Source organism: Chenopodium quinoa, unplaced genomic scaffold (genome assembly GCF_001683475.1).
Source record: "Chenopodium quinoa cultivar QQ74 unplaced genomic scaffold, ASM168347v1, whole genome shotgun sequence".
Taxonomy (NCBI): domain Eukaryota; kingdom Viridiplantae; phylum Streptophyta; class Magnoliopsida; order Caryophyllales; family Amaranthaceae; genus Chenopodium; species Chenopodium quinoa.
Window position 1 is genome coordinate 862,147 of NW_018743033.1, and position 13,555 is coordinate 875,701.

Consider the following 13,555-nt stretch of genomic DNA (forward strand, 5'->3'; position numbering starts at 1 on the left):
CTAAAATTTAAATAGTTTAAAACTCGTATTGTTTTGACCCTTCTCTCTTGAACACATCAAAACATACCATTTAAACACTAATCCGTTTTCACATTTAAGTTTTAAACGATAATACCTTTCTTATTAATTGGTAAAAGTTGTAAATTAATTTAATAAAAAAATTATGTCAAATTTAAATGAAAGTAGCTTTCTACCTATAATATCTTCACTTTTTTTGTTGATATCATAAAATGTATGAGTCTATATTTGATACTCCGTATTATTATAGTATTATATATTCACACGATTCATGCTTGAAGTTTAAAATTAAAACACATGTATGGTATTTCTAATAGTCTATCACCAAATAATACAAAATTTACTCTATCATACGAGTATACTACTAAGATTATTCGAACTAATATTGTTCTATAAAGATACATTAGCATAACCTTATAAATTCACATTTAATTAACATCCCATTTGTATTCAACTAACTTGACCAAAAATTGAAAAAAGCCATGCATGTATCATAATTACTCCCTAATTATGAACAAATGACTAGTTATGAAGAAAGAACAAATTATTCTTTTTCACATTTGAGTCAAAAGTAACAAGTATAGTATTGATCGATTTGTCATTCATTCAATTCAATGAACTTCTTGATTTTGAAAACTCGAAAAGTCTTTCTTCTATTACTCTTTTGAAGTAAGAGAATCTAATCCTACTCATCACACTTACTTCTCTCCTTTTACCTCTTTTTTTCACCAAATTACGCAATTTCTACTAGTAGTTTCAAACATTAAAATTACACCTTTTTAATTTTTTTTTTTGTTTGTTAAAAAAAAAGAATTATAACTGTCACCTTTGAAGAATTTAATCTTTGCTCTCGAGTCAATCCAAAAGGCTTTCAACTCCCAACTTTTTTTTTAAAAAAAAAATTAAATAAAAAATTTAAAATATTAATAAAATAAAAACAAAATTAGTGTTATGTTTGCAAAATGCAATAACTGTTCACACCCCCTATTTATTCCTGCAACAACCTCTTCCACTTCATTAGAATAATCCCACCCCTCAATCAATAACCTCTTCCTTCTGCAACCAAAACCAAAACCAAACTTAGGAGAGAGAAAAAACAAATACTTAAAAACACAAAAATATAGATCCAAATATATTGTGAACTAAAAAGGTACATATTTTCCCTTTATTTTTCTTCAGTTTTTTCTAATTTTAATAAGAAAAAAAAATGATGGGTTTCCTCTTCTCTTCCTATAACATTTTTTTTTAATATATAGTTTGATTAATCTTCTATTTTATTTGCTTAATTATTAATCAACTTACAGGCGGTTTCCTTTCTAATTAATTTGTTCATGTATAATTGAAGGTACATACAAGGAGTACTATATAAAGGGTTGTTAAAAACCTAGCAACTTCAAGTGCAACTTCATCAACAACAACTATTACAAAGTTTGGTGTTCTTTGTTGCTTTCTTTTATATTTTTCTTACAAAAAAAATCATCATAAGAAATGGCATCGTCGAATCGACACTGGCCGAGCATGTTCAAGTCTAAGCCTTGTAATAATCAATCATGGTCTCAACAACATGACTCGAATCATCACCAATCTTCTCTTCTCTCCAATTCATGTGGCCGTTCATCTTCGAGTAATTCCCCTTTTTCTTCCGGTATTTTTTTTTTCTATTCGTTTGAAATTAATAGTCACGTTGGTAGTTTAATTTGAAATGAGTATGCGACTATTAATTTAGGACAATAGAAGTGTTCGTCCTAACCAAAAATACATATATATCTATATATGTTGATTATATTTATCATTTCTCTAGGGTTTTATTATTTTTCTTTATCAATTTTTGTTTGATGTAGGTTGTGAAGAGAGGAGTCCGGAGCCAAAGCCGAGGTGGAACCCGAAACCAGAACAAATTCGGATCCTAGAGGCGATATTCAACTCGGGTATGGTTAACCCGCCACGAGACGAGATTCGGAGGATCCGAGCACAACTCCAAGAGTATGGTCAAGTTGGTGACGCCAACGTGTTCTATTGGTTCCAAAACCGTAAGTCCCGAAGTAAGCATAAGCAGCGCACACTCCAAGCAAAAACCACTGCTGCCACCGCCGCCGCTGCCACCAACAATGTCATTACTAGTATCCATCACCACAGCCCGCCGCAACCAATGCCAGCCTCCTCCTCCTCGTCCTCCTCCGATAAGGCGTCACCTCGAAAGGTGCCGCCTTCTAGGTCAGGAGGAGGCTCATCATCATATGGTGGTAATAGTAGTAGTAACAATAGTATTAATAATAACAATAACAATAATAGTAACAATACTAATAATGTTGTTGATCAATTTGGAAATTCTCCTACTAGTGTTAACCAAAGTAACCCTTATTTCCACCAACTTATTCCTCCTACTACTACTAATATTACTACTCATGAATTTGTTCCTCAAGATCCTTTGTTTTTTCCTTTGCACCAAAGTGGTGGCAATAGTTTTAGTCAAGGGTTGTGCTTTGGTCCTACTCACCACGACGATGCCTCGGCCACCATCAATGTTCCGGCTAGTTCCGATCAAGCCGTAGGCGGGTTCTCGTCTCTCTTACTAGGTGATATGTTTGGTGGTGATCATTCCAAGAGAGATCATGAAGTTGAGAAGCTTAAGTTTCAACAAGAGTTGAGTTTCTTGGTCACTAATCCTCCAAATACTTCTACTTGTGCTGTTACTTCCTCTTCTCCTGTTGTTCCTACCGCGATTTCGGGTAGTCTTGGTCAATTGCTAGGTAACGCTTAAATTTTATTTAGATGCATTTTTTTTCATGAATCGTGCTATTAACTTCAATGCTTTTTTTTTTTTTTTTCCACATGATATTTGCATAGTTTGCTTAGTTGAAATTAACAAAACTTACAGATTAATTGACTGCGTTATTTTCATTTCTTAGTAAACTTTTTTTCACATGATATATGCTTATTTAAATTAATAAAACTTACACATTAATTGAATGCTTGACCTTAGCTGTAGTTCGTGACGATTATAGATTGCTAGTTACTTAATTAATCTTTTTCCTTTATTGTTTTGTATTTGGTTACATTTTATGTGTCACTAATAATACTAATGCAGTGTTTAATTGCCTTTTTTTTATTATTATTATTATTATTATTTGTTTTTTAATCTTTAAGTAAGATCACTTTGAAATGTTATTAGTCGATTTTGAATATCCATGCAATAACTAACAATTTCTCCTTTTGCATTAAAAGAATCAACATTGTTTTGATTTGTATAAAAATAACATGTAACATCTTAATTTGTGTGCATAATTTTAGAAGACGGTTATAAAAGAACGAAGAAAGTTATTAATCTAACTAGAAACTAGGTAGGATGGAGTAATTTATATTGACCGTAAAATTATTGACCCTATTATTAGAAAGATTTGACAGGTAAATGAAAAGCTAGGAAATTTATTAGTTAGACTTAAAATCATTTCATAATTATATGTATCCAATAAATTTGGGTAGACGACTATAGGAATATTGAATATGAGACGACATGATTGATGTATTGTAACATAACATATAGGTTGATCTGAAAATTATGTAACACACCTATAAAAACTAAGGACAGATTTGTCATATTAACATCAAATAGGGGCTAAATTTGTCTTTTCCCAACTAATAATCAGCAGACTGAACACCCTCTTCCTAACTCCGGACGTGTGCATGGCCAGTTTTTATGATTGACTGCTTTGATTTGTTTGCTTAATTTTTCAATGGAAAAATGTTCGTGTGTTTGTAGGTGTAGGTGAGTCTGGTGGACTTTCAGGGAAATCAACGGTGTTTATTAACGGGATGGTGTTCGAGCTTCCGGTTGGACCGTTTAATGTTAAGGAGGAGTTTGGGGAGGATGCTGTGCTTGTTCATTCTGGTTCCGGTCACCCGGTTATGACTAATGAGTGGGGTGTTACGGTTCATCCACTTCAACATGGCGCGTCTTACTACCTTGTTGGTTGTGTTGCCGCCTCTCCGTTGCTCCATAAGCTCGATTCCACCCCGGATCTTCTGGCTCCGGGGTTTCCTTACCAGGTATGAATGAAACCATAATGCTATGTGTTTAAACTTGCATTGTTAGTTATTCTTAACTTTGTATTAGTGTTAATATGAAAAGTGACAACTTTTTTCACGTGTCTTAAATTTGTAAGGGGCAAGTTTACTTTTGATCTAAGGGATTATCTAATGATGAAAACTATGGAACACATATCATTCAATTTATTTCTTTAACCATATGGACAAAATAAATGAGGTTTATAAAACGTCTTAAATTAGTAAGGAGTTTTCTTATAATGGAAGGGTATATCTCTAGTGATGAAAACAATGGAACACATATCGATTATTCGATTAACACATTTTTTTTACCATGTGGGAAAATTTAATGCTGTTTGTAACACGTCTTAATTTGGTTAGGAGTTTACTTATGATTAAAGGGATACTCTATTGATTAAAAGTTTAAAACAATGGAACACATTGTAAATTTCGATTTTTTTTTTTTTCCTTATGAGAAAGTTCAATGTTGAATATATATAGATAATCATTTCTCCAATGTTATAGAATCAAAGTAAGTTTGATTTTCACGTGTTTAACTATAATAATCACAGTTTATTTTTAATATAAGGGTAATGCTATACATAGCCCTTAGGGCTATATATAAGCATTGAATTTACTCTTGGAAAATGTATAAAGTTAGGAATTCATGACAAAAACATGCGCAAATCGGTGTAATTAGTGTGTTTTCGTCATGATTTTCTAAATTTAAACAATTTTCAAGAGTAAATTAAATGCTTATATGTAGCCCTTAGGGCTATGTATAGCATTTTCCTTAATATAATTAAATTTAAAATGCTTTAATTTGCTTGAAATTAAACATTAACTATAGGAACATCTTAACTAGTTAACTTCTTACAAGTATATGGTATAAAATACTAATCTTTATTTATTTCTTATAAAGTGAAAAAAGAACAATCTAAATTAGCAATAAATATATTCAATGATTTAGGCAAAAAAAACTTACATAAAAGGTTCAAAATTCTTTGGTACGTTGAATGAAACAGTGCAGGTAAACTTGAAGTCAAATTTGTCAGGTTTTGATTGCTTTCTATATTTGTATACAATATGTTGTTTCATTCCATAGTTCCAGCTTGCAATTCAATCATATATTTTTTGGGTATATTAATTAGTGTGATTAAGTAATCAATATTTACGTTTATTATTGTTGCCATCTTCATTTGCAGTGGAATACAATGAATTGGACATAGCTAGCTAGCTAAGTACTCCGTTGCTATGATGCGCCATTTATTTGAGAACAATGTTTTTCTTCTCATCTTGTGCAGATCTAGGAACTTTTCGATACCGGCGACGAATTAGAATCAATGCTATAAAGATGGAAAGAACTCCCCCCCTTCAGAATGAAGTATTAGACTTTTATAGATTTTAGTTTTATAAGTTTCTTATTATAGCTAGTTTATGTAATTTGAGATAATTATATTATGTATGGTTCAATGAACTTTTTCCCCCTTCTTGTGAGCTAGAAGCTAGTACATATAATCTTGGTTAATAAAGTGATTACTACACTTTCTTGCTCTTAAGTGATTGAAAAGTTGATTATACGTTTTACTTCGTTTCCTATTTAATGTTATGTTATTTGGTGAAATAACGCTATCAATTATTTCACAGCAGATATTTAGATATTGTTCCCAATTCAAATTTAACTGTCATGTTATAAATTGAAATCACATTATTAATACGACAACAGATGTTCGGATGCAATGTGTTATGTCATGATCATTTTCAGCAATTTAGATTATATTGTTCCCTTTAGATTTTAATTGTCACGTTACAAATTGAAATTACACCATTAATACGACAACAAATGTTGGGATGGAGTGTGTTATGTGATGAACTCATGACTGGTGTGTGAAACGTCAAACATTCAATTCCAACAGACTTGGGTGATATCATTATCTTGATGCATGCCAGTATTTTAGGGCAACTTATACGTTTCCTTGCTTTTTTGGTACGTTTTCACTTCTTTTTGTGGGGTGGGTGGTTTAATGTTTGTGTATTTTTTTAGCTTTGGTCATCTATATTGTTGTGGTATAGAGAAAAGGGTGGGGATCCGATCACCGGTCTAATCTCAATCCACCTCATATTTTTATGGAAATCTTACCTCTTTGGAAGTTAACTATTTAAATAATTATGATAATAGTATAACTTATCTAGTTTACCTCTTTGTTTAGCAAAAACTTCGTTTAAAATTGGCTACTAATAATGGACTAATGGTTGAAACTTCTAAGGTACAATAGGTTTTGATATTAGAAGATATACTGTACTATTTAATACGAATTACTATTACGTTCGTTACCTACGTATGTTGTACTCATTTTTACTTGTACATAATATTTAATTATTGTAGACGATAATTATTGTATAGAAATTTATCAAGTAGCGAATGTAAAGATAGTACCATGGACTAATAGGAATAGATTCGCACTCTCCATTTTCCAATGTATTGGGGTAATTAATATGGATTAGGTTTCCTTCTCTACTCCTTTGGACTTAGAACTTAATTGAAATTTCCTTTCTTACGATAAAAGAAAAATTAACATGGGAGTTTATAAGCACACAGCCGATGGGTAAATTAAGATAATATTTGTTAAATTAGCTCTTTCAATAACTATGCTAATTAGAAACTTAAAGAGGGGGGAGGGAGGGGGGGGGGGTGTTGAGGCCGGCTTATCTTAGCTAGCCCTTCATTAACAATAACCAAATCCGTGAAATTTGTTGTGCTGACCTAATTAAGTTGCTAAAGAATGTATATTGATGCTATTCTTGGGTTTAAACCTAGCCAAACATCTATTGATTTTAGTAGTAGTAGTTGTTAGTACTAAATCCAACTAACAATCATACAAAGGTTATATCTTCAAACTAAAGCTTAGTGGAGTTGATTTTGAAGCCACTTTCTAAAATATATACCTCGAATAGTTATATAAGAAATGAAATGCCAATAAAATTGAGTATTACTTGATATGTAAAGTCAATCAAATTATATGTATTAGTTCACTATTGAAAAACATAATGTGTCAAGTCAGGTTATAACACTTATAAGTGCTGTTGCTTATCTATTGGAGATGCCCTTAGTAGCTAATCATCATCATATTGAAATTTTTATTTGAAGGATAGTTTTTGCTTTACATATTCTATAGAACTCATATATTCTAAATCTAGGCTAATAGTATTATTATTATTGAAAATTGTATAATACACCAGGGTGCACCATGCTCATGGTGCACCTGGTGATGTGGCATAACTAATTATCATTAATTTAGTGGAAAATAAAAAAAAATTAGTGGGAAAAAAAAAATCTGGGCGAAATTATAGGGAATTATTCCCTTTAAACTGCTTTCAGTTTTAAATTATTATCCTTAATGGACATTTTCCATTTTAAAAATATTTTTAAAATATTTTTGGGTTTCAATAATACAAAGTATGTTCTTTGAATTTGACTCGTATTTTCTTTGAGGTAACGAGTGACGCACAAATTCTTTTTTGAATTATCATATATCATTATTTTTTATTATCGTATGTTCTTTGAGTTTGATCAGTGTGTTCTTCGGGTAAGAATTACATGTTCTTTACATTATATTTTATGCTCTTTTAACATATGTTATTTTGAAATTTAATTTGAAAATGAAATTTTGGTTTTTACTTAGTTGAAAATATTTAGAGAGAAAAAAACTAAAATTATTATGCAAAGTTAATTTTTGGAGAGAGAAAAAACAATTTTTGGGGAAATGATATCTTTAGTAAAGTTTTTTTTCCGTTAATGTGTAATTTTTCATAAAATTTTAATAAAGTTTTTATCACGTTCTTTTTGTAATGTCTTTATGTTCTTTAATAATGCATGTTCTTTGTTAAACACAAACATGTTCTTTTTCAAAAACCTGCATGTTTTTTTTAATCAGCTAAATGTTCTTTTCGCCTTTTTTTTATTTAACCAGGTGCATCATGTGCATGGTGCACCCGGGTGCACAGATCATGCATTATATTATTATTGGGTTTAGTTATAATTTCATTTTGAAACTAATAAGTATAAGATTAGTTGAGTTTATACTTTGGCCGTTTGGGATTAGTTAGTTGTGTATATAAAAGATCTAGGATTGTATTATTTAATTTTTGTGTTATGTCTCACATTTACACCCTACGGACTACGATTCATTTTGTTTTATACATTTAAAATTTTCTTAAGAGAAAAATTATAATAATTGTAAAAACATAAAAACAAAAAGGAACGGAAGAAGTACATAAGTAGCATATTTTGCTATAACTTGACAAACTCCTTAAATTTAGTGAATCGCTAAACATCGCCCGCAAATTACCATATAAAGCCCACAAATATGACTTGGTGTGACCATTATGCCCATTTTCTAAAATTGAAATAATCTCGGTTTAAAAAATGTGGAGCCGTACTGGCTCGCCGGGGAAGACCGGAGGGCAGGCCAGAGATGCGGGGGACGCCGGAGGTACGTCGTCGTCGACGGAAAACGAGGTAAGTCACCGTTAAAATTCACGGTTTACCGTCGGAGTGGCTCTGGCGCCTAGGATGGACGCCCAAACCGTAGCCTGGACGTCCAAGACGCCAGAACCACCAGAGTGGCGTCCAGCCCAGACGCCCAGACCACCAGAGTGGCGTCCAGCCCAGACGCCCAGACCACCAGAGTGGCGTCCAGCCCAGACGCCCAGACCACCAGACTGGCGTCCTGGCCAGGCGCAACTCTACTGGCTGAGGCGGCCCTGCCAGGCGCCAGTCCAGTGGCTGTGGCAGCCCTGGCAGACGCCACCCTTATAAATTAATTTTTTTTTTCTTTTTTGATTTTTTTGTTGTTTTTTATTTATTTATTTATTTTTTTTAAAAAAAATCGAAAATGATTTTTTAAAAAAATTCGAAATGGGTTTTTTTTAAATTAATTTTGAAAATTCGAAATAAGTTTTTTTAAAATTAAGTTTGAAAATTCGAAATGGTATATTTTTAAATTTAGTTTGAAAATTCGAATTGGGTTTTTATAAAAATTAAGTTTGATTATACATAATTATGCTTTTTTTTTTGTGTTAATTCTGTGTAAATATAGAAATTAAATGTATTATCCGTTAAATGTATTTATTGTAATATATAATTGATGCAGGATTATGGTGGAGACGGAAATGATTACAGTGGGATATTTGGACATGATGGTCCATTCGAAGAAGCTCAACAGGCGATTGATTGGGCAAAACAGGTTGCAATTGCAGCTGGATTTTGCTTGGTAGTAGTAACTCATAAATCTCAACGGGATGGTAGAATGGATCGCATTTTGAGATGTGACCGTTATCGCAAAAGAGAAGACAGAGATTTTCGTACAGCCACTCGGTTTGATACAAAGCGGAAAGGTTGTGGGTGTGAGTTCAGAGTAAAGGTTCGACAACTACGGAGTCGTGACGGTTGGGAAGTGATTGGTTACTCTAAATGGGGGTATCACAACCATGAGATGATAGTATATGAAGAGGGTCATCGACAGCTGAGCGGCTTAAGTCCTGCTGCGAAAGTAGTTGTGAAAGAAATGAGTGATGCTCAAGTCAAGCCTGCTAAAATATTAGCATCTGTGTTAGAGAAATTTCCAGAAGACCATCCAAACCGAAGACACATCTACAACGTTAGACAGCAACTCAGGTTTGAACGGTCAGAGGGAAGGAACCCTATACAGCAGCTGCTACACCAGGCACAATCACGTGGTTACCTGTTCTGGTTTGATGTTTACATTCTTCCTATGTAATCTTATTTGTACGTTGCTCTTTTAATGAGAACATTAATCTTTTATATTGTATTGCTTACTGCATTCTATATGTTGCATGGGTAAGTTGCGCGGATCCACGAACGGTTATATCAAAATTTAAAAACAGCAATGATAATATGTTTAAGTTGGAAGCTAAAAGAACAATCTAAAATGTTACAAACTTACAACATAATGTCCAATTTAATAAATTAAAACGATAATATTTAAAGTGCTCTATAAATAAAATGACAAAACCATCAGTAATCCCTCCTCGACGACGACTCCCACTGCGCAAGGGTCTGTTCCAGACTATCAACAACAGCTCTCCCTGTTGCACTCATGCTGTCCTTCTCAAGAGAGAGTTTCTGTACGTCCTGCATTATCTTTCCCATCCACTGCATACAACAAAAAACAAAAGATGAAATACAATAACAACATATAAAACTTAATTAAAAGACAACGATAAATATAATATGAGACATACCGCTTCCATGGCAGTAGGCGGTGGCACATAATCATCATCGCTGTGGTCGAGATCTGCGATCAACCTCGGGTGCGAATACTGGTTGAACCATTCCATGTAGTAATGGTCACACATGGGAGGAACCCTAGAGGGCGGCCGCTGCAACTCCGCAGTCCATAAGCGGGCCACCATCGGAAACTGGTCCCACGTCCCGGTCATGATATCCGGCCATTTCACGACGTAGTCCCTCGACGATGCAAGTCGGACCGCCTTCATCGGGCATGCCGGGGGAGGAGGGACAACTTGGACAAATCCAAGCTGGCGAAGACAACGCTGGGGCATGTACGCCTCGACGATCTCACGATACTGAATGAGTCTTGTGTACAGGGTCCTGGGTACCCTAACACTAGGGTTCGGGCCGAAAGGCATCCAGTTCACTTGCACATAGTTTTAAAATTTAATAACATGAATATAATATGTGCAAATAATAAAATGTAGAAACAATTTATAAACGTTACCTCTAAGGGGGACAGCCTGTCCAACAATAACCGTATCGATCGGAGGCGGTCAACGGACTTCTTCTCCGAGCGCGGACTCCACGCACAAGCACGCGGCATCCCCTCATCAATAGGAACCGGGTCACGATGTGGTCGCAATGCAGGAAAGTACTCGTATATCCAGGTCTGCAATAGAGTCAGACACCCAGTGATACCTGCCGCGTCAGCCCGACTCGCAAATCCTAGTTGGCGATACAAATACGCCAACGTAGCCGATCCCCAGGAAAACTGGCCTACACTGTCAGGGTCACACGCCTCTACTAAGCCCCGACCTCTCCACTGAATAGCTTCTACTAAGAAGCTCTACATTCTTCCCCGCACCATGACGACCCAGTGAATTCTACACAAAATTTTAAAATATATAAACATACAAAAATTTATACGAAAAATAGCTACCACTACCCAAATCAAATAAACTAAAAACATACTAACAAATTAACATAATAAAGAAATTAACAAAACACTTAAATAAAAATAATAGAATAAAAAATACACTTAGAAAGGAAATAAAACCAACACAGAAGAATATATATAAACATAAATAATTCATTCCCAATTAAAATAAATTAACTAACCAAAAACAATATCAATAATAAAATTTAAAATAAATTAGCTAACCAAAAACAATATCAAAGTCACAAAAAAAATTTAAAAACAAATCAAAATAGAGAATAAAAATAAAAATGTACAAAAAAAACAAACAAATAATTGTAAACAAAATATAAACATAGAAAAAATACAACAAAATTGAAAAAATTTATAAAAATAAACAACAAAATATAAAAACAATTCAAAAAGATATTACATAAAAAAAAAAACAATATTTTAAAACAAATATAAAAAAAAAATAAAAAATAAAAACAATATTTTAAAACAAATATAAAAAAAAAAGAAAAAAAAGGGGGGGCGCCTTGGCTGGACGCCCAGCCAGCGGTGGTGGCGCCAGCTGCAGACGCCGCCACCAGTAAGCTGGCGCCTGGGCTGGACACCACAGCCACGGCTGCGGCGCCTTGAATAAACGCCACAACCGTGGCTTTGGCGTCCAGCCCAGGCGCCAGCCTTCTGGTGGCGGCGTCTGCAGCTGGCGCCACCACCGCTGGCTGGGCGTCCAGCCAGGGCGCCCCACCTCCGTCACGGCGGTTTTTCCTTTTTTTTTTTACAAATTGTACCTTGCCTCCTTGGGACCTCCTTCCCTCCGCCGCCGCCGCCAATTCCTTGCCTTGCCGCCTGGACATTGCCGTTGTTTGAAATTTTTTTTTTTTTAGAGAGGTTGAAAGAAGATGAGCGATGAGAGTGTGAGTGATGAGAGTGTGAGTGTTTTTTTTTTTAGGTCAAGGGCAATATTGTCAAACCAAGTGAATTTTGTGGGCTTTATGTAGTAATTTGTGGGCGATGTTTAACAAATCCCTAAATTTAGGGTGTGTTCTATTCACCTGATTTCACTTATCTGAACTTATCTGAATTTAACTTAACTTATCTGAACTTATTAAAACTTATTTTTAGTTATAATTTGAACTTGGATAACCCTTATCAGAACTTATTTTTCTTGAACTGAACTTATCTGAACTTATTTTTCCTGAACTGAACTTATCTGAAATTATTAAACCTGAAATAAGTGAAAGTAAGGTGAAGAGAACAGACCCTTAGTAGGTAGTCGATATTGTAAATGTGGTAAAAGCTTATCCTAAACATCTTCACGTTCATGATTCAAATAACTATCATTTCCATATCGATGGAATATACTCAATATTATAAAATTGAGTTACTTCCTTCGTTTTTTTTAGTTACAACGCTTTTATTTTCACGGTCTCCCAGTCAATTTTTAAAGAGGAGAGAGATAGAGAGAAAAGGAAGAGGGGTCCATGTGGGTAGGAAAGAGATAAAGATAAAAAAATGTCAAAAATGAAAAGTGTTACAACTAATTAACAATTTTTAAAATAGGAAAATGTTGCAACTAAAAAGAAACGGAGGAGTATGATTTTTTAAATTTGATGCAATTATATATGCTTATAGTTTGTCCAAAGAAATAGTGGTACGAGAGGAGTATTGATTGAGGGGACGTGGTGGTGGAGGCATGAACATAAATGATGTTTGTGAAACGTGACGGTTCATGCAAAACAGTAACTAAACGTGACAATGAGTGAAGGAATTTCGTTTTAATATTTTCACTTAACTCTTTGCAGTGCTATCTCATTTCGATAGATCTCCCATCACTCAACACCCTACCCATCTATCTGTCTCCCTAAGCTTAGCTTCTAATATAACTTCCATCAATCATACCTTTATTTCTAGTTTCCTTTTTTGAACTCTCTATCTGTATAGATGACTGTTGTTGGCTCGCTTGGTTGTGTCGAACTTGCGTGTCTTGGGTTTGACTAGATTAGCTTGGTCATAGCGGAACTCACACTTAACTTAATTTGTGTCCGTCTCAGCCACACGCCATTGTATCGTGTTGCACCGTGCTTATGTGTCTAATATAGAAGAAATGAAACTAAATGTACTACGTTCGTTTCAATTTATTTGCAATAATGTGACATTCATCAATATTTAGGTAAATTTGTTTGTGATTGGTAATAGAGATAAAAATAAAAATAAAGTTGCATGTAATGAAGAATGTGATAGAAAAAAATGTTGTCAAAAAAAAAAACCTTTATTGCAAATAACTTGTAATATCCATTTATGGTAAATGTTGC

The 13,555-nt window shown here is 33.9% G+C and overlaps 1 protein-coding gene across 3 annotated transcripts; it reads left to right on the forward strand.

The window, feature by feature from the left end:
- The first annotated feature begins 1,039 nt into the window (after window positions 1-1,039).
- On the forward strand, window positions 1,040-5,588 carry LOC110730524 (WUSCHEL-related homeobox 9-like). Of its 3 annotated transcripts, none has more exons than XM_021910323.1 (5): window positions 1,040-1,168; window positions 1,364-1,663; window positions 1,860-2,768; window positions 3,779-4,065; window positions 5,268-5,588. In XM_021910323.1, exons 2-5 carry the CDS (start codon window positions 1,507-1,509, stop codon window positions 5,289-5,291), a joined length of 1,377 nt encoding a protein of 458 aa, XP_021766015.1. In that variant the 5' UTR covers window positions 1,040-1,168; window positions 1,364-1,506; the 3' UTR covers window positions 5,292-5,588. The 3 variants fall into 3 exon arrangements, with proteins under 3 accessions (XP_021766015.1, XP_021766016.1, XP_021766017.1); XM_021910324.1 differs by having other exon boundaries at window positions 5,367-5,588; XM_021910325.1 differs by having other exon boundaries at window positions 1,364-1,642.
- Window positions 5,589-13,555: the final 7,967 nt, after the last annotated feature.